This window comes from Nyctereutes procyonoides, unplaced genomic scaffold, assembly GCF_905146905.1.
Source record: "Nyctereutes procyonoides isolate TBG_1078 unplaced genomic scaffold, NYPRO_anot_genome, whole genome shotgun sequence".
NCBI classification, from domain to species: domain Eukaryota; kingdom Metazoa; phylum Chordata; class Mammalia; order Carnivora; family Canidae; genus Nyctereutes; species Nyctereutes procyonoides.
In genome coordinates, this window is record NW_026575131.1 from 56028441 (window position 1) to 56049990 (window position 21550).

A 21550-nucleotide genomic window follows, 5' to 3' on the forward strand; every position below is an offset into this window, starting at 1 on the left:
GAATCATGGAGGGCTGCGAGCAGAGGAAGGCAGGACCTGACTCAGGTGCTCACAGGCGCCCCCCCTGGCGACATTAGGGAGGACACACTGGGAAGGGTGAGGGCAGAAGCCAGGGGACCAGGGTGCAGGGGACTCCTCTGGTCAGGAGGGCAATTACGGGAGCAGACCAGGGCAGAAGCTTCCTGGGTGCCCCTGGGAGGGCCCGTAACCTCTCTGAGCCTTGGTGTTCTCCCACAGCAGCACCTGCCCACGCCACGGCTGTGATGAACAAATCTATCAGTGTCTGAGAGATGCCCGCGTGGGGCCATGCAGAGCACACAGAGTGGCTCAGATTCTTAAATAGGAGCTGGCAGTGGGGCCGGGCACCCTCCCCCGTCGCCATCCCCAGACTCACCCAGTGTGATGGGCTTGCTGTCCTCCTGGTCCGAGCCCATCCCTGCCCGGGGACTGCCGCTCTGCTCTGCGTCTGCAGAGAGAAGGAGGAAGAGGTGGTGACATTGCAGGGAACCCCACCCCAGGGAGAGAGGAGACCCCCACCCCTGTGCAGTGCCGTGGAGAGGTGGTCCCGAAGGTGCCCAGGCCCCACGGTCTCCGCTTCGCCCCCTCCCTTGGCTGCTGCCCCACAGGGTCACGGGGGCCTGACAGGGCACCCACTTGCCAGAACCCGTGTACAGGCGCCAGCTCAGTCGCAGGCTGGAGATCTTCCCCTCCTCGAGCCCGTTTATTCACTAACTGGCTCAACCCTGTGCGGCGGGAGCTCTCGTTATGCCCATTTTACAGATGGGGAAACTGATGGCCAAAGAGATGAGTCATTGAGCCCTCAGGCCCCCTCCGCTCAGCCTCTGCCCCTGACATCCTAGGGGTCCAGCCCTTGGTCCTTGGGTTGTCGCTCGCAGCCCCCAGGAGGGGGCGGAGGGGCGTCCCCCTGCAGCTGCTACACCGCCACCCACCCGCCTGGCTTGGGGGCTCCCTCCCACCCCGGCGCCCGCCTCTCCATCTTATCTAAAAATAATCAGGCTCCTTGGCAGACGGGCGAGGCAGACAGACGCTGAGCTCAGCATTATCAGCTCTGGCGGCCTGGATGGAGGGCGAGTAGCGCCAACCCCCCGCGGAAGCCCCCACCACGTCCACCCAGGACCGATGCTGGGGCGGGCGGTGGGGGGCGCACGCGGCCAAGCCCAGCCAGACGGAACCCCCAGCCCTACCCGGCTGTCCGTCAGGTCAAAGACCAAGGTGGCGAGAGGCATCACCATCAGAGGCCAACGAAAGAGCATCAGCCCCTTCCACCTGCCACCCCCCGAAGCCAGGCATCCTCGCTGTGTGACCTCGGGCCAGCGGCTGAGCTGTTCTGAGCGGCCGTTCTCTCTTTCAGGTGCGTGTAAGCATCACCGAGAAGTGGTGGAGAGACGATGCCGACGAAGCACCCAGGGCACGCCAAGGACCGGATACCCGGTGACGTCCATCCCGGTGTCCCTGGCGGTGGGGTTATGTTTGAACCCCTAAGACGACCGTAAATGGGGCGCTTCACTTGAAGTTCCCATTGTAGACGTTCCCCTGAATCCTCGGGAGAGCCACAGCGTTAGCGCACCCCTTTTATAGGCGAGGACAACTGAGGCTGACACCGCGAACAAGTGCTCCTCCCTTACGAGGGTGATATGCTGCATTCGTTTGCACGGGTGCGTCCAGGCACCCAGCGCTGTGCTCAGACGCCCGAGTGCCACCCCAGCCCCGGGAGCCTCAGCAACCCCGGAGTGCCATGGATGTGACATGTGGGTGCCGCCCCAAAACAGCCACGGGCCCTCACCCTTTGCCCTGTGGCCTCACCCACTCCATTTGTGGGGCACCTCCTGCCTGCCAAGATTGAGGATGCCCGAAACCACACCGGAGCCGGAACCTGTGCCTCAGTTTCCCCACCTCCGACAGGCGCAGACGGGAGCAGCCCCAGGCGTGACCCACTGGGCTGGGCACGGCTGGGCAGCAGCCGAGGGGACTGTGCCCGGCTCGGCCCCGTGCCCTGCGGTCGCTCCCAGGCTGGGCAGCCAGCGGCCCCTTGGCGCGGGCCACTTCTGCTTGGACGACCAGGCGGCTGGGCACGGGTGGCCCCTGCGTTGGGAAGAGCCCAGCCCGGGAAGCCGGCCGTCGGGCTGCGGGCCTCGGGCACAGGACCCTCCCGAGGAACCGGCGCCCACACGGACTCAGCAGGCAGCAGTGCCCGGCTGGCACCCGGGTGCTGCCCCGGGGGGGGGGAGTAGTGCCTGAACACCGGCCGCCTGCTGGCTTGGGGATCAGGGCAGCGGGGCTGTGGGCCTCCCCTCCCCTGTACCTCGCTCTCCTCATCCGGGAAGTGGGCACAACTACAGCACGCCTCGCACACGCCGTTCCGGACCAATAGGGGGAGAGTGAATGCACCCCAGTACCCCACCGGGTGGGGGGCTCACGGGAAGCCCGTCATCAATCGGACAGGGGGCTTTACTGCTGTTAGTGCAATGTCCCTCGTTTCCGTCCTGGGTGCTGGTCCTTCGTGTGCCTTGGCACCAGCCGAGAGTGATGACCCTGGGCGGCGGCAGGCTCCAGCCGGGAGCCCTCGTCCCCTTGCTCATTCACTCTGTGACCGGGCCGGCCGGCCACCCCACCTCTCTGAGCCTTCGCTTCCTGAGAGTCCCACGGGGAAGATGGTCAGAGCCGCCTCCAGGCGTTGTTAGGGCGCCAAGGCCGCTAATAATACGTGTGAGAGGGTTGGCACCCGCCGGCTGACATTCACAGAAATGGCAGGCTTGGGGAGCGGCCGAAAGTGACACTGTGCTCTCAATTTCGGTTTCTGATTGTTCGTTGCCAGCACGGGGAACTACGGCCGGTCTTCGTGGGTCGATCTCCTACTCGGCGAGCCCTCCGGAGCTCCCCTGATGGTTCCAGATGTTCGCGTTTGCAGACTCCTTGGAATTTCCTCAGCAGACCATCCTGACCTCTCGTCTGTATGCCGCGGATTCCCTTTTCTTGCCTTATCGCTCTGGCGAGGACCTCCGGCACAATGCTGAGCACCAGTGCGGAGAGCGAGTGTCCCTTCTCGCTTCGGCTCTTGGGGCGGAGTCACTCAGGATCTCACCTCCTCGGTGGGTGGTCACGTGGCTGGCTCTCTGCTGACCCCTGCAATGCTCGTGGAAGGGCTTCTCTTCTCTTCCAATGGTCCCGGGAGCATTTTTGTAAAATTAAATAACTGTAGTTTCTCAAAAATGATACTGTAATTATATGCTATCTTATCAAATTTTTTAAATTTAGTTTCTAGAATGTGCTTAAATATACATAACATATCATAAAATTTACCGTTTAGCCATCTCTAACTGCAAAGCACAGCAGCACGAAGCACCTACCCCGCCGCACCCCCACCCCCACCATTGTCTCCAGAACCTTCCATCTCCCCACACTGACCCCTGCCCCCGCCCCACCCCTGGCTCCCACCATCTCCTCTCTGTCTCTGTGGACAGGCCTCCTCTGGGGACCTCCTGGGAGTGGGGTCCTGCAGGAGGTGTCCTTCTGGGTCTGGGTCCCCTCCCTGAGTCGTGTCCTCGGGGTCCGTCCACGTGGGGACATAGGTGTAGGATGTCCTTCCTTTTAATTATGCCGTCGTATTTTTAATTATCTCTCAACCTTGAAATATTTCTCATCCATCTGCCAACCATTTGCCTGTCATTTGGCTCCTGAAAACCCCGCCTTCTAGAGCTGTCCCCTATGGGAGCCACTCGCCACGTGAGACTTTATTTTTATTTTTTAGGATTTTATTTATTTATACATGAGAGACACAGAGAGAGAGGCAAAGACACAGGCAGAGGGAGAAGCAGGCTCCATGCAGGGACCCGGACGCGGGACTCGATCCTGGGTCTCCAGGATCACGCCCTGGGTTGAAGGCGCCGCTAAACCGCTGAGCCACCCTGGCTGCCGCACGTGAGACTTTAAATTTAAATCTGCTAAATCGAAATTAAGTCAGAATTTCAGGGCCTCAGTGGCACTGGCCACTTTTCCATACTCAATAGCCCACAAGACTGATGGGGACTGAACTGGACGGTGCCAAATATCACCATCACCACAGAAGGGGCTGAGGGCCTGTGGATGTTTCCATGAAAACTCAGGAGCAAAGGGGCACAGATAATCCCTCCTCCTTGCATCTACTCCAGCGGCCCTAAAACACACCTTTCTCTGGCCCAAACAGGTACCTGGAGTGGATAACGTCTCAGGGACGGCTACCGTCCGATGCCCCAGGATGCCCCAGGCCCCGAGCCAGCAGCTCTCATTTGCTGAGTTTCACTGTGCAACGAGCTTCACGGCACCATCTGATTCAACCCACCCAATTGATGAGTTTGGTAAACTGAGGCCAGCCTCAGAGAGCCTATTTCCCAAAACCGATGTCAAGTCAAAGAAGTTGTGTGCCTAGCACAGAAGCACCTCCGCTGGGGGGAGCCTGCCCCTCGGGACGGTATCTGGGGACATCTGTGGTCATCACGACGGGGGGTGCTCCTGGCATGGGGGGCAGGGGTGCAGGGACGCCCCCACAGGCACGACCTGGCCCAGTGTCTGCAGTGCCAAGTGGGGAGACCCTGGTCTGGATCCATCCATTTTCAGTGGGGGTGAAAACCGGTTCGTGCGGGGATGGAGGAGCTGAGGGGTTTTGCTCTTTTGCGTGTAAAACATTGATACGTCCATCTAGACGCGGCACGTGAATAGATGTGTAATATTCCTGTGATATGAAAACTTCACGGAAAAAAAAAAAGAAAACATCACGGAGGGGGCGCCTGGGGGGCTCAGCGGTTGAGCATCTGCCTTGGGCTCAGGGCGTGACCCCGGGGTCCCGGGATCCAGTCCCGTATCGTCTCGTCTCCCCGCAGGGAGCCTGCTTCTCCCTCTGCCAGTGTCTCTGCCTCTCTCTCGGTCTCTCATGAACAAATAAATAAAAATCTTAGGAAAAAAAAACAAACAAACAAACCCAGCTTCATGGAGTGGAGAGATTATAGAAAAATGTCTAAAAAGGAGCATGTCGGGGAAGCAATAATAAAAAAGAGCGGTACGTGTTGTACCCTAGTACATTTTTTTAAGGGATTGTAAAAGGAGAAAGGAGACCATGAGGCAGAAACTATATGAGACCTGCCAGGTCTTAAATATTCGCCCTCTGGGCCCTTTACCGTGAGTGCGGCCTCCCGGTTGCGTGTCACCGGGCACGTCCTCTGACGTCTCTGGGTACCCTTCCGTCATCCATAAACCAGATGTGAACCGCACTAACGTCACCTTGTTCTTTTGAAAGGAATTGCTTGCTGAGCACCTCCTAGGTGTCAGCTGCCCCAGGGGGACACAGCAGCGACCAGGATGCACAGAAGTCCCTGCCCTCGTGGCCCTGCTGTCCTAACGGGGGAGCGACAGGCAACCAACCAACGGGTAAGCAAATAAACGAGGAGGAGAGAGAGCCTCAGGCTGTGCCAAGTGCCAGGGAGGCCAAACCAAGCAGGAGATGCGGGTGGCAGCCCCTGGAGGGAGAGGGGCTCCGGCCGGAGCCTCCGGGAGGGTGGATAAGGCCGCTGTGTGCGGAATGGTACATTCCAAGAGTTAATACTTAGTGAGTCACTTCTTTGACTGGGCTGCAACTTTCACCTCCACTGACTTCTTTGATCTTCGAAAACTGTCCCCAGGAGGACAGACAACACGGTTGGAGACGGAGAGTGTAAGGCCGAGCGAAGTAAGTCGGTCAGAGAAAGACCAGCACCGCACGGTGTCACCCAAATGCGGAATTGAAGAAACAAACAAGCAAAGGGGGGCGGGGAAGGGAAGAGCAATGAACCAGAAATCAGACTCTTGACAACAACCACAGAACAAACAGGTGGTCCCCAGAGGGGAGGCGGGTGGCGGTCAGGCGGGTGGAGGGGATTAGGGAGCGCGCTCCCAGGTAGGACTGCGGAATCCCCGTATCCCACGCCTGAGACTCGTGTGACACGGGACAGTAACTAGATAGGAATTAAGATTAAAAATTTATTTTAAAAAAATCAACCCTGATTAAGACAACAAACAAACAAAAAAAATTAAAAAACTCCCCCAGGAGGAACATTGCCATTTTCGTTCCCATTTACTAGATGGGGAAACTGAGGCACCAGATAGGCAGCAGCAGATTTAAAGGTGTGCAGCACCGGCCGGAGGCCACAGGCCCGGAGTGGAGGCCGCACTTCTGTTTCCTGCGCTCCTGACCAGGTGAGGCCCGGCCGCCCCCGGCCCCACGCAGAGCGGCAAACACCCCAGGGCGACAGGGCCCCCCTGAGCCCACCGCGTGGGCCAACGACACCTGCCACGCACCCATGGCGCGCTGCACCTGGGCCGGCCGGCGGCCGTGCACCTGATGGAGGCCGCAGCTCCCGGGTTACCCAGAGAGGGAGAGCGGGCTACCCGCGGCCACACAGCAGCCGGCCGATGGGCCCACCGGGTTTCTCCACTCCCCTCTTAAAAAAGAACACGCGTAAGCGAACACCCCATTGGACGTGGTCCCACGACCGCCGCCAGCCTTGCGACGTTGCTTGCTTGTGAGCTCTCCGTGACCCGGCGGGCGGCGGCGCACATTCCCCGGCCCTGAACACGCAGCCCCCACGGGATGGGCGTGCCACCGGCCGCTGGGCTCCCCACGAGGAAAACACGGACGTGTCTCCCGTGGAAAAGCTGCCGGACGTGGCCGCTGGGGAGCCGGGCGTGTGGTTCCAGACGCGACCGAGCCGCGCCAGTCCTCGCAGCTGCGGGACTTTCCAGGGCCTTTATTTATTTATTTTTAATTAAAAAAAATTTTTTTAAAGATTCCATTTATTTATTCATGAGAGACACAGAGAGAGAGGCAGAGACACAGGCAGAGGGAGAAGCAGGCTCCCTGCGGGGAGACGATGCGGGACTCGATCCCAGGACCCCGGGGTCACGCCCTGAGCCGCCCAGGCGCCCCTGTAGGGCCTTTAAAATGCCCTGGGGTCTCGAAGGGGCAGCAGCTCCCAGCCTTGTCCATCCCTCCGTCCACCCATCCATCTGCCAGCCCTGACCTTGAGTCCCCGCCCTGCTCCCAGACTCGGTTTCCCCATCCGTCAAGTGAACGTTCTCAATCGCTGCCTCCCTTTCCGGGTCAGGCAGAAATCGCAGGAGCTCCGGAACAGGAAGGGCCAATGGCAGATAAGGGGACAAATACAGCCTCGGTGACGGCGTTCTTCCAAACTCTGATTTTAGTTGAACTCGCCATCCTTCCTCTGCCAAGTGCCCTGCAGGGCTCCCCTCTCCCGCGGCCCCCGCGAGACCTGCCGTACCCCCACCCCAGCCTCACGGGCCTCGGGCTGCTCCTCCAACACGCCAGGCAGCTACTGCCCCCAGGACCTTTGCACCGGCTGTGCCTTCCGCCTGGAACGCTGTTCCCCCAGCATCTGCACGGCTGACCCTGCCCCCCGTCACCCGGGGCCCCCCTCACACGTCTCCTTCTCTGACACACACAGAAGGCCCTTCAGCACCCGCGCAGCGCACAGTCACCCACGCTCGCGCGAGGATCAGAGAGACCCCGGCCCGACAGCAGCTGCCCTGCAGGTGACTCCCTGCCCTGGCACGGGCCCAGCTCCCTCGACTTTGCAGGTCCCTGGGGTGTTTATGCACAGCAGGGACGTCACCACCTCCTGTGGCCGTTTGCTCAAACGAGCACATGACCGTGGTGACAATAGAAATGTAAACTGGATCCCACTGACGAGCGTACAAACTGTTCTTTCCTGTCCGTGGCCACGAGCCCAAATTTGGTTCGTCCCAGCCCACGACAAAGGCGCCGTCGGGCCTCCGGTCCCGCCCTTCCTGCCCCTCCCGCATGGGAGCTCCCACCCCCGTGCAGTGACAGCTCCCTGGGAGACCACGCACCACCAGACAGTCCACAGTCGCCCGTCCCACCGTCCCGCAGGCGGTTAGCAGTTAGCGATCACGGAGGCCCGCCAGGCATCGGGGGCAGGGGACACCCTGGGGCGGGGGAGAGACGGCAGGACGTGAGCCCACATCCCAGACCCCAGACCATTGTGCACGGCTCTACGTTCCTGCGAGGCCATGAACCTGGGTGAGGGGACAGAGATTGGGTCTGGGGGTGCCGTCAGGTGGCGGAGGAGGCCACGTGGGCACAGAGGCCTGTGCAACGGGGTCGGGGGAGCTGGGCGGAGGCGCGACCAGGGCCAAAGCCCTGGGGCAGGAATAAAGTGGGGACGTCTGAGGGCTGGGCCACGCGGCACCGCGTGCTGAGACAAGGGGACAGGACTGAGCCCCTGGGCCACGTGACCGCAGAGGGAAGCTCGGCCCGGACCCTCAAGTGCCACATGGGGCACCGCGACTCCAGCTCTGGGGGACTCAACCGCGTGGCTGGCCTCGAGGCTGTGCAGGACCTGGAAGTGTGGTGCGTGGTGGTGGAGGCCGGCCCGGCACTTCCGCTTCCACGGGAACTTAAACGTGGGGTTCCCACATGACCCAACAACTCCAGGCCTGTGGATCTTCCCCAAAGAGGCGAAAGCAGAGGCTCCCCACAGATGCACCCCACCCGCACAGCAGCGGGGTCAACGGTCACCACAGAGGGAGGCCGTCCTGGTGCCCATCAGCGTGACATGGCCCATCCACACCTGGAACACGACCCAGCCCCAGGAAGGAAGGGGCCTGACACCTGCCTCTACGTGGATGGGCCCTGAGGACACCGGGCTCAGGGAGGGGACCCAGACCCAGAAGGACGCCTCCTGCAGGACCCCACTCCCAGGAGGTCTCCAGAGGAGGCCCGTCCACAGAGACAGAGGAGGTGGTGGGAGCCAGGGGTGGGGCGGGGGCGGGGGTCAGTGCTTCCTGGGGCCGGGGTCTCTGAGTGGGGAGACGGAAGGTTCTGGAGACAGTGGTGGGAGCAGGTGTGCGGCGGGTGAGGGTGCCTTGTGCCCTGAGCTGTGTGCTCAGAAATGGTTAAAATGGTGAATTTTATATTCCATGTTTTTCAACCACAATAACACACACACACACACACACACACACACACACACACGTCTCAGGGAATTCCAGGATCCTGGGGCCAGGTGTCCCCGCAGACGGCCAGGGCGCGGACAGAGGGTCTTCCTTTGCGGATCCTCGGGATGCAGAACGGACAGGACTTGATGGCATCGTCGTCGTGCCCCTTCCTTGAAACCCGGCGGGAGGCGGGGGGCCTGGGCCGCGGCACGTCTGCGGGACCCGCCGCGCCTGCACGGGGACCTATCTCCGGGTCCACGTTCCAACCTCTGCGGCGTCCAAGTGCAGCTGGCTCCACGGGCTGCCACGTCTGCCTCCCGCCGCCGCCAGCCAGAGAGGAAACCAAAGCCAGGCCCTGGAATTCCCAGCTCCCGGGTGTCACCAGCCATTTTTAAACATTAGCCAGCCGAGGTTCAACTTTCCGTGTCCTGGAAGGGCCGTGCTGTACCCGCGACCCTGGCCTATGACCTCCGCGCTGCCGCCGTGCCCCTTCCTGCCCTCCGCCCCCCCTGCTCGCTCCACTGCAGCCTCACACGCCTCCCCGCTGTTCCTCCAACACACGCCAGGCCGGGGCCCGCCCCAGGGCCTTTGCACAGGCTGTGCCAGCTGCGGAATGCCTTTCCTGTCAATGCCTGCCTGGCTCAAGCCCTCACTTTGTATCAAGTCTCTGCTCAAATGCGGTTTATGCGTTCACAGCCCTGGGCGCAGGATCCAGGCTCTGGGCCGGGTAGGTTGGGGACCTCACCTGCTCGCGGCTCTCCCGAGAAGTGCGACAACACACTCCCGCGGCCGTCGGGTTACGGCCGACCCGCTCCGCGTCCCTGAGCCTCGCCCCTGCAGCCGGCTGCCGGTGTCTGCGCAGGTGCCCGCATAGGCCAGGCCGTGGCTCTCGTCCCGCCCCACGCGGTCCGGCCCGGGCTTGCCCCCGCCATGGCAGCCGCGGGAGGAGGCCTGCGGGCTACGGCGACGTCGGGCGGCGGCTCGGGGGCAGGGGCCGCAGCCAGCCCGCCTGGCCCCGCCGAGTGGCGCCGCCCGCAGAGCCGCTCTGCTCCCGGGGGCCGGGGTGCGGGCCGGGTCGGGCGGGAGCCGCCGGAGGCCACAGGCGGTGGCCGGTGACCCGCGCGGCGGCCTCGGGCGCTTCCTGGCCCGCGTGCTCCTCGAGTCTGGCCCACACTTTCCCTCTTCCTCTGCCGCCGGCCGCTGGGCCCGAGCCAACCTGCTCCGGAGTCACTTTCAAAGAAAAGTTTCTGTTTCCCTCCCGCCGGCCCGGCTCCGCCGCCGCTCCGAGGCCCCCGCCTCCCCCCGGGCCTGCAGGCAGGGTCCCGGCCCGGCCCCGCTGCTGGCGGCCAGGCCGCCCGATGACATCAGTGCTGCGGCGGCCATTTTCTCCCCTCTCCCCGCCGCCTTCCAGATGCTTCTGCGGGCCCGGGCGGCCATTTTGTCGGCGCAGGAGGCGAGGCTGGCACGGGGCTGGGGCGCGGGCGGGGCGCGGGGGGCTCGCGGGCTCGGGGCTGCCGGCAGCTCCGCTCCGGGTGCCACCAGGGCCGCGAAAAACAGGTTAAAAATACCCACACGCGCGTCCCCCCCCCCCGCGGTCCCCTCCAATGTCAAATGTGTCAACGCCACCCGGGGAGGGGGCAGACTTAAAATAACTTGCTGTTTACATTTGGAGCAAATTCTTGGCTTCTCCGGCAGCCGAGCCAGGGCCTCCTCCCGCCTCCCTGGCAGGCCCGGCGGCGGCCGCGGGGGGGGGGGGACCGGGGGTGCGGGGGCCACATGTCCCCGGGCTGAGCACACGTGGGCGGCTCGGGAGGGGACGGCGGCCCCCGACCCCACGAGGCCGCGCGGCGGACGGAGCCCAGCAGGAGCGCGTGAGGACACCGGCTGCCCAAGGCAGGCAAGAGGCGGGGGGGCGGGGGCCACGACCCCCCAGCCCACCCCTGCTTTCTGAGGTCTCTAGGGCCGCCCCCCAACCCCTCCGCCCCCCCTCTGGCCCCCGCTCGGCCGCCAAGGGAGGCGGACACCGAGGAGGCCCCAGGCCTCGGGCCTGCCAGGAGTTGTGTGGCCTCGGGCCTTGGGGGGGGTCACCCCTAGCCCTGCAGTGGGGTCAGTAGAATGGTCCCCCCCCACCCAGCCCTGCTTGCGGGGACACAGGAGCCCCAGGCCCCCCTCACGCTTGTCTCCCTCTCTGCACAGAGCAGGTGTCGACGTGCACACCCTTCGGGTGCTGGGCAGCCCGTTTCGTGGGGGGGCAAAGCGAGGGCCGCGGGCGGGCGGGGGCCGGGTCCCAGCAGCAGCGAGTGGGCCAGCAGGCCGGAGCCCAGTTACTCTAAACCCACCGCCTCGGCGCCGGAGGAGGAGGCCGCGGGAGACTTTGCTGCTCCCCGGCCTTCCTGAGAACCTCTCTTCGGGGAGACTGCGCACAGTCGGTGCTCAATAAATGCTCACATGTAGCCGGCACTGGATGGATGCTTGTAGGCAGGTGATGACGATCCCACTGGGGGCCGCAGGCAGTAGGCGCCCAATATATACATGCTTGTTGAGCGACTGGCTGGCATGATCCTGATGGGGCCTGGCACACAACAGGTGCACAATAAACGCTTGTGCAAGGAACTGGAGGAATGGTGGGAAAATCGGGGAATATTCCAAGGGAAAGACCTGGCCGAGGGCGATAGACTCCAGTCACTGGTGACGCAGGGGGTTCTGAGAGCAGGCCCAGGGCAGAGTGTGGAACGTCACCCCAACACTGCCCACCCCGGTCCCCGCGGGCCCTCGAGGATCAGCAGAAATCCTCTCTTTAGAAGGTCCCCCCGATGGCTCCAGGTCCTGAATGTCTTAGAGAGTAGAGAAGCCCGAGGAAGTAACTAGAGTCTGTCCTGGGGGCCCAGGACGGCTTCCTGGGGGAGGGAATATCAGACCTGGGGCTTTGATGTGTGAGTAGGAGTTTGCCAGGCACCGAAGGGGCTCGTGGGGGGTGGTGAGAATCGTGCACGAAAGTAATAACCACCACTTCCACACATCGCGTGCTCGTACGGCAGGGGCTGCGGGGCCTGGGTCAGGGGGCTCAGCTACAGCTGCACCCCCTCCGTCAGCCAGGAACCCCGAGCTGACCCCAGAGCCACCAGCACTCTGCTCTCACCTCTCCAGTTAGCACCCGAGGGGACCTGGGTGTGCAGGGGGGGTTGCTGTGCATCCCCCATGAGTCTCCCCAACATCCCAGGAGGACGTGCCCAGAACCTCAGGCTGGCCAGGTGAACCCCTGCAGCCTCTTCCCCAGGCATCCAGTAATTCCTACTGGCCCCAGCAGTGTGCCCATTTCACAGATCTGGAAACTGAGGCACGGCGAGTGGCCCGGAGTCAGGACCCCTGTTCCAGAGGCATCTTCGTGTTCCCGGGGCATCAGAGCTATGGCGTGAGGTGACCGCCACCCCCCCCAGCCTCGCCCCCAGATGGGCAGCAGGACACCAGCCTCTGCACCTTGTGCTGGAACCTGTGCAGGCACCTGGTGCCTTCCGTGTCCGCGCTCCCATTTTCCCAGAACAACGCAGGGCCTCCGAGGTGGCAGGTGGGCTCCCCGTCTGGGGCCGTCCCGGTGAGCATGCGCGCTTCCCCCTGCACACCTCCCGTGCCAGCGGGCTCCCTCCCGTGCCGGCCTCTGGCCTCCTTGAGGCCCATCCCTGAGAAGGCGCCTACTGCGTGCTAGGTGCTCCTGGAACCCACTGACACTCACGGATTATCGCTCCCATTTCACAGACGAGGAAACCGAGGCACAGAGCAGGGCAGGCGCTGGCCTATAAAGCTCCCCTGGTGAGATCAGGGATAAAATGGGCAAGACGCTGCCGTGCAGCAGCCCACGGGGACCCCCCAGGCCCCAGGGGCCTCCCGGGTTTGCACCCAGCTAGCCTGACAGCAGCGCCCCATTCCTGGAGGGTGTCTCTGGGCAGGTCTGGGGCGCCCTGCCTTGACTTCAGCACCCCTCCCCTGCCTATGCCCAGGAGGCCAGTGTCAGGAGGGGGCACACAATCCAGGCGGTCAGCCTGCAGGCTCCACACCGACAAAGGAACCGACCGGGAGAGGGTCCCCCGTCCCTCTCCTGAACCCCCACTGCGGCCTGGGCCCCTCGACTCCCTCCAGCCCCCTTCCTGCCTACGTCTGTGCTCCACACGGTGGCCAGAGGGCGCCTGTGAGCCCTCCAGGGCCCCCATCTCCCAGGGGTCAAGGCCCAAGTGCTTCCAGCAGAGCCCCCAAGGCCCTGCACACCTGCCCTGTCCCCTCCTCCCTCTCTCGCCTTCACCCACTCCGCTCTAGCCGCACGAGCCTCCCTGCTGCTCCTCCAAACTGCCAGGCCCAGGGCTGCCCCAGGGCCTTTGCACAGGCTGTTCCTCCCACCTGCAATGCTCTCCTGCCATTTGTTTGCACAGCCGGCTCCTCAACCCTCAGGTCCCAGCTCAAACAGTGCCCCCCGTAGCCCCCATCTCTATTCCTGAGTCATCCACTGACTACACCATGGTTCTAGCTGGGTGGGTGCTGGGTGGGCGCACTCTACGCCGCCCCAGACCACTCGCTGGTGCTCACACACTTCCCCCCACCACCACCCCGGCAACCCCACGGGGCGAGCATATTTTACAGGTGGGGAAACTGAGGCTAGGGTCAGAAGCCGAGCAGACCCAAGCCAGGGATCACTGCGCCCCAGCGGCTGACCTGCGGCTGCTGCGAAACAACACAGTTGATCGTCAACAACGTCAACGACAGTAATAGTAACGACACCGAGGAGGCACTGACCCGCACAGAATCGGCCCGTGGATCCAGTTCCCCAGTGTGGGTGGGGGCGGAGGGGCGGGGGGAAGACCCGGGGGGCCGCCGGCCCCTTTAAGAGCTTCCCCCTCCCCAGCTGGGCGCTGGCCCGGCCTCTCCTTATGTAAGCAGCCCAGCCGCCCTTGCATAACCTGGTTACATAAGGAAGCAGGGAACAGGCTTGTCCATCCGGCAGCAACCTGTCCCGGGCCGTCTGCGGGGCCGGCCTGGGGCGCAGGAGCGCCGGGCCACCCAGAGTGGCCACCGGGTGCAGCCCCGGCCACGGGCCTCGGGGTCGGCTCCCGCGGGGGGCACGCACAGGGCATCCTCGGCGGGGAGGCGGCGGGCTTCGGGTCCGCGGGTGGACGGGCCGCTCCCATTGCTCCGAAGGTGAGACTGAGCCAGAGAGGGCGAGCGAGCAGCCCAGCGCGGCCCAGCCCCGAGCGCAGCGCAGACGTGGCCTGTGCGGCCTCAGCGGAGCCCCCACGTCCCCACCCCTCCGCACAGCGGGGCTGCGGCAGCAGCTTTCTCGCCGCGCCTAGTGTACAGCTGGCACTCAATAAATACAGCAGCACTCAACTCCTTTTAATTCTATCAACCCGCTTGCCCCCGGGCGGCTCGGCGGCTCGCGGGCCACTGCTCTGTGCTACCCTGAAGCCGCAGGGACAGAGGGGAATGCGTGAGGGTGACCCCCTCCCCCCAGCCGGGAAGAGTGCCGACTGTATACCGCCCTCTGGCCCAGATACTGTCCCGACAACAAGCCGAGCCCGGGGTGGACTTGGGAGCCCGAGAGACAGACCGGGAAACCAACCGAGGCACGGAGAGCCCGGATTTGTCCAAGGCGCAATCCAAGCCCTACCCTGCGTGCACCGTCTCCGTCCCCAGCGGGTCTCCCCAGCCCCAGCGGGTCTCCCGACCCTCCGTCTGCCCCCCGGGGAGCTTGGGGGTGTCTGGGGATGGCAGCCCCCCACCCCCGTCCATTCCCCATCTTTGACAGGGGTGTGGCTCGGGAGGGGAGGCGGCCCCCTCCCTCCCCTTCTCTGTGGGCACTAGCCCTTTAAGGCAGCAGGCGGCCAGGGCTTGTCCCGGGGTTACCCCAAGGGGCGGGTGTGGTCCGGGAACAAGGGGCCCATTCAGCTGCTGCTGCCACCTCCGGGCAGCCCACGGGCTGGCCTGGGTAGGAGGCAGGGAGGAGGCTGGCAAAGGCAGGGACAGTGAGGGGCGAGCAGAGGCAGAGACGGGCGCTGGGAGGGAGGCAGAGACACAGAGACGGACAGAGAGACACGGAGAGACACACCCGGCCTCTCGGCAGCACCTCCTGCTCCCCTGGGTCCCCTGAACTGAGAGTGTGAGGCTGGCCCAACCCCCAGCTGGGGTGCAGCCCCCCAAGAGGCCCCTTGATCCAGCCAAATCTGGTGCCCACCGGCTAGCACCGACGTCCTGTAGGCCCAAGGAGGTGGTGTGGTGGTCCTGGGCCATTCTGGGGAGGTCCCTGACACATCTCCAACTGCCCCTTCCCAGGGGACCCCTGTGGGCCTGGGTTCCAGTCCTGACACTGCCTCTTAGCTACCTGGCCTCGGGCCAGTGGCTTCTCTTCTCGGGGCCTCCATTTCCTCGACTCTGACATGCAGGTCACGCCCATCCCTACCTTGCTGGCATGAGGATAAAATGAAATGGTGCTAACAGGACCTGACATCTACTGAGGGTCCAGCTGGGGGCGTCCCTGGGATGCCCGCAAGCGCCCCCCGTACACGCACGCCAACGCCCAGACACACTCGCGTGCACTCTGCCTCCCTCCAGGTGTCAGAGTCTCCAGGACAGCCACTGCCTTCAACTGAGGACCTACTAAACACCCCTCCTGGTGTCCCTGGGCCTCACAGCAGCCTCTGGAACCACTCCCCACCCTGGGGTTCTGCGTCCCCACATCCAGTAAGCGTCAGATCCAACAAAGTCTCGATTCTTGTTCCCAGGACTACCTGGTTGCAGGTTCTCGCAGTCACGTAACCCCCATGAAATGCCCCCAGACATCTCACCCCAAAACTGGGGTCCCAGTCCAGCCAGCTGCCCGCCCCCCCATCCCCAAGAAGGCAGCCCCTGCCTCCTGAGAACCTGCGTGGGATATGTGAGATCTGTCCCCAGCTGCTGAAAAGAAACCCACCTCGAAGAAGCCAAGGACCTGCGTGTTCTAGAACCCAACCCGCGGGTCTCTGGAGCTCGGCCCTCAGTGGAGCAAAAACCCAGGGTGACACGTTTTCGTAAAGCATCCTGGACGCTGCGTCGAGACCCTCGGGGACCCAGCTGGGGAAATTCTTGGTTCAACTCCCGGGTGGTCCAGAGTACCCTCGAGGAATTCTAGATCGAGGGACCGGCTTGCCGATCCAGGTTCCAGAGCAAGGCCCTAGAGCTGTTACCTGGATCCTTAAATCTGCCAACCTCAAAGAATTCTAAGGCTGCCCTGAGCACAGCGGCTCTCAACCGGGGTGACTCCGTCCCCGGGGACACCTGTCGACGTTTGGAGACATTTCTGGTGGTCACAGTTAAGTGGGTGGGGGTCACAGTAGGCACCAGGGTAGATGCCCGAGGGGTCAGAACGCAGTCTCCCCGGGGGACTCAGGGGGGCTCAGCATGGGGCTTCTGCCCTCAGGGGACACTAGGGCCATGTCTGGGTACATCTGTGGCCGCACAATTGGGGTGCTCCTGCATCCCAGGGGGGTGCAGGCCGAGGATGCTGCTCAGCCCTCCTCAGCGCCCTGGATGCCAACCAGACATTGGCCGAGCCCCGAGGTCAGCGGTGCCAAAGGGGAGAGACCTGTCTTTCTACATTCAAAAGCGCCAAGGTGAGGCCTTCTAGAAACTACTCCCTGGATTTCCAAGAAGCCAAGTGGGGAATTCTAGGACCCCCTCCTCACGTTCTCTGTGATCCAGCCGGGGGCCGACCTGAGACGGGGCCTTGAAATCATCTGGACTTCACATGCTCCAGCGCGGAGCTGCCCGGGTCCCCATGTGGCTCTGTGCCCCGCAATGTGGCTGCTCAGAATTGGGGAGGGGGGTGAGTGTAAAACACACACTGACGTCAGAGACTGAGAACAAATAAAATAACATAAAACACCCCAATAACCCGTCCAGGCTGACGACACATCAAAAGGACGAGACTGCGGACGTCCCGGGTGAAGCACCACGTTGTTAATTAACCCAACTTCCCCTGGGTACGTATGTACGCGCTTCAGAGTGCGGACACCTGAAAGACAACAACGTTCAACTGTCTATGTGGCTCGCCGGGTATCGCACCCAAGCCCGCCGGGGAGATCCACGCGGAGCCCATCGCGGGGCTTGAACTCAGGACCCTGGGCTGTGATGGAGCATCAGAGGCCGAAGCCTCGGAGCCACCCCGGCGCCCCCCGCCTGGGAGAACTGCAGAGCCGCGTGGACGGTGAGGACGGGGAGGGTTCCCGAACTCAGGCCTGGGGAGATCCAGAACCTGCCTCCTGCAGGATTTGGAAGCCTCCTCAGCTTCTGGCGCTCTAGAATCATCCCCCCACTCCCCGCCCCAGGCTTGGAGCCCCTGCCCGCCACACGCATGTCATCTTCCCTGAGGCGCCAGGGTCCCCGTCCACCTGCGCCTCCCAACACCCCTGCAAGCCGGCCTGGAGGCCAAGATAGTGCAGAAGGGACCAGAGGCAGGGCCCTCCCTGGGCGGCCCAGGACAACACCCCACCCCTCCCTGGGCCTCGGTCTCCCCGTCTGGACCAGACATGCAGTGTCCCCGTGTGCCCCCTCCCTCACCCTTCGCCACATCTGACCATCTGTGACTTCCTGTCCACACCCAGCTGGAGGAAGAGGGGCTGGCCTGGCAGCTGGCAGGGGGGGCGGGGGGTGCCAGAGATGTCCCTAGCTGCCCTCGGCGTCCCCTCAGCTCCCTGGGCAGAGGGCCAAGGTGGCAAGTGCAGCCCCCCCCACGCCGGGGTGGCTGCCACAGGTGCAGCAGGCCGTCTCCCCCTCCTGCCGGCTCCTGGGAGAGCCCGGCCCGGCCCTGCCCTCCCTCACCCTGGGGGCGGCCCCCGGAGCCCCCGCACCCCTGCCATGGCGGCATCACGGCTGCAGGGGTGCAGAGGGCCGCAGCGTAGCACCTACTTGCGGACTCGCTGGCCGCGCCCTCTGCTCGTTCTGCAGACACAGCAGCACAGAGATGGGCGCTGCGCTGCCCAAGAGCGCCCAGCGGGCCAGAGGGCAGAGCCGACCAGAGCCCCCGGCGCCTTGAGGGTGACGCTCTCTCACTGCGTCCCCAGAGCCGATATCTCTACGAATTATTCATCAGCACCGATACCTACAGAACACGGTACGATCAACGCGGACAGCAACAATCGCATCAGTGGGAGTAAGATACACACAACGTAGATTCACCGCCGTAACCCCCTGCAGCTCGGCACCGAGCACCCTCACCCCGCCGCGCACCCTCCCCGACCACAGTCTCCAGAACCTTCCATCTCCCCTCACGGAGACCCCATCCCCAGGAAGCACTGACCCCCCACCCCCTGCCCCACCCTTGGCTCCCACCACCTCCTCTGTCTCTGTGCACGGGCCTCCTCTGGGGACCTCCTGGGAGTGGGGTCCTGCAGGAGGCGTCCTTCTGGGTCTGGGTCCCCTCCCTGAGCCCGGTGTCCTCGGGGTCCATCCACGCAGGGCAGGTGGCAGGGCCCCTTCCTTCCTGGGATGACAAGTGGCTTTCAAGTGCTGGCTTACCCTGTACCCCGCATTCTACACTCCCCACGTGCTCCCTACTTTCACCCTACGGGGCGCGGCGAGGTGCGCACAGGTGTTCTCACCCTGCCCACGTGAGACGGGTGAGACGGAAGGAAACCGAGATGCAGGCAGTGACGTCACTTACCAAAGGCCACGAATCTCAGGAGCCGTGAGATTTGAGCCAGGGTGGTCTGGCCACAGATTGTGCCCCAACTCTCCCCAAAACATGGCCAGCACCCCCGCCCCCGGCTCCTGGCCTCTGCTCCGTGAGCACAACCCTCACCTGTCGCTCTGTCTTTGCCGCTGACCGTGAGCCTGGAGGCCTGCCATCGCTATAAATACACCGTCAGCTGGCGTCTGGGCCTCACAGCCGTGCAGCCACCTTCCCTGCACAGACAGACGGCGTACACCTGGCTGCCCGGCCCTGGGGGCGCTCCGGCCGCCAGCAGCCCCTCACCCCTCCACCGCCAGACACCTGGAGAGGGCGGCCGGCCGGCTGCCAGTGGACAAGCCCGTCCCGGGTCACAGGTGTCCCTGTGGGCTCACTGGGCGGGAAGAAGGCCCGTGGTCTCAGAGCGCCACTGAGGCGCCCTCCCACTGTCGCCTCGGGCTGGGGAGAGCATCCAGGAAGGGACTGGGCATTTATTTTGCGCTTCCTGTATGCGTTCTGGGGATCGCTGACTCTGGTCCTCAGTGCGGTGGACACAGTTCTCACGCTCCCCATTTACAGATGGGAAAACCAAGGCTTCACAGGGGAATGCATCTCACGGACACACTCTGTCCGTCACGCAGATAAATGGGTGACCTCACACCCTCCTGCCCACCCCTTGTCTCCCAAGGGCCCAGTGCTGGGATGGAGATTAACGGGGTTGGAGGCAGGGGGACCCTCAGTCACGAGCCCGCTTGCTCCTCTCTGTGCCCCACAAGGCCCTACCTTCCTGCCCTCAGCTCCGCCCGCCTCCCCCACAGGCCAGAGAGGGCAGGGCTCTGCCCTCGGTCACACAGCTGACCCGGGCCCCCTTGCTCCACACTGAGGCCCCTTCTCCTGCACCCGAACCCAGGGTGTGCTTTATGGTGACCCCAGCCCCCAGGCTTGGTCACACTGGGCTCTTCAACGCGGCTCACCGCTACTCATTCATTTATTCGCCCTGTACCCAGCACCTCCTCTTTTTATCGGCTGCACAAACCGGGAGGGGATAACCTCCAAAGTGCTTTCCAGTTTTTTGCCTTTTCCAGCTTCGGAGGACTCAGGATCCTGCGGCTTCTAACTCTGCTCTGCCTCTCTGGGGCTGTGTGGCCCTGGGCAGGCGGCTGGCGCTCTCTGGGCCCTTTCCTTACCCGAACCCGGGGACAAGGTAGCAGTCCCCCGCTTTCGGGGTGGTGGAGAGGGGTCCACGAGCGAGAACATGGGGTGAGCCCAGGAGCAGGCACCCGGTGTTGGGCCCACATGACACGTGTTCGCCGTTACTAATACCCGTCGCTACTGCCGCTTCCCGCTCCCGTGGGGGGGGGACCCTCCGGGGGCGCCCTGGGAGCCCCTCCAGCAGCTGCAAGCCTCCCAAGCCTGGCCCCGGCCCGCAGCGCCACCCCGGGAGGTTGGCACCGCACAAGGCGGGAACGGGAGGCCGGCCCGCGGCAGCGTCAGCAGATGGGCACCATCTGGGCTGGCGGCTCGGGGCGGGCTGGCAGCTGCCGGGGTGGGCGGGCCTGGCACCCCTCCCCCGCCCGGCCCTGGCACGGCGCCCGCCCGCGCCTCAGGTTTCTCGGGCCGCCAGAGGGGGCAGGGAGGCCTGGCCGGGCTTCAGGGCTGGGCCGGCGGCTTCCCTCTCTGGGCCCCGGTTCCTGCAGGCTCCCTCCCAAGTGCCGGGCAGGTGGAGGAGTGGCGGGCTCCCCGCTCCGGGCCTCCCCGGAAGCCATGCGGCGCAGTGGGCCTGGCCTCCCCGCCACAGTCCCCCGGGGCCTTCCTGCCCTGCTTCTCAGGCTCCGGGGTGCTGGCCTCTGGGCCTTTGCACTGGCTGTGCCCCCCCCCACCGTGCACTCACACAAATCCCTCTGTGGCTCCCAAACTTCCTTCAGGCGCATCCCTGGGCGCCCCCCCCCCCAACTCCTGGGTCTGGAGTGCCCCACACCCTGCCCCTGCTTTCTTTTCCTGCCCTTGTTCTTATTCACTGAACTGTGACCTGGTGGTTTCCGGGTCCCCCCCTCAGTTGCACCCCACCCAACACAGCCTTTCAGCAGACAGTCCCCCGATAGCCCCAAAGTAGAGCTCGCATTGCCCCCTCCTCACGGTCCCCCCAGCTGTGCCCTAGGCGGCCCCCAGGGCAACACCGAGTGCTGCCCCTGGAATCAGGGCCCTCTGGTCCCAGAGGGACACCCAGAAGCACCAGATTTAGTCCCAGGAGGCACCCCCGGCTCTGACCGGGCCGCAGTGCAGCCGCAGTGGTGAGGGCACCTTCTCAGAGCTCACCCCCCTCCCCCGCTCAAATAAACCTGAGGATGGAGGGCGGGGGCACCCCTGTCCAGCAGAGACGCACGGGCTGGGGCTGCCAGGTCGGAGGTGGTGCCCTTGCAGCTGCAGGGGGGCCCCACCCCAACATCCACCTGCACCCACTCCCAGAGGCCTGTCCCCTGCCTCCCCATCCAGTCCATGGCTCCCGGCAGGGCTGGGTGAAGGGGGCGCCGTGCTGTGGTCAGGGGGCGGCCAGCTCTCTCCACTGTCGTACCGAGACCTGCCTCACCAAGAACAGAGACTTCACTGGGCCTGGAACAAGGTTGGGGGTCCTGGAGGGCGGCCCCGGGGCCTCGGGAGCCTAGAACCCGGCCCCAACCCCGACGTGCCAAACACGCTGCCCGGGTAGTGGCTTTGGAGCGCACGATTTACCTCCATCCTCTCCCACCGTCCGGGGCGGAGGGCTGGGGGCCGTCCTCCACAGCAGCTCCCTGCACCCACATCCCCCTCTGCCCCCCACCCTCCCCGGCAGTGGGGCCTTGGGCAGCCAGGGCCCTGCGCTGG

General features: G+C 64.2%; 1 protein-coding gene across 4 annotated transcripts in view; it reads right to left on the minus strand.

Moving 5' to 3' along the window:
- The window catches only part of NFIC (nuclear factor I C), a 64635-nt gene that overhangs the window by 24412 nt on the left and 18673 nt on the right, over window positions 1-21550 (minus strand). For all 4 annotated transcript variants that reach the window (XM_055342652.1, XM_055342654.1, XM_055342653.1 and 1 more), the window contains exon 3: window positions 395-466. In XM_055342652.1, coding sequence (XP_055198627.1) covers window positions 395-466 — 72 coding nt within the window. The remainder of the gene's footprint in view (window positions 1-394; window positions 467-21550) is intronic.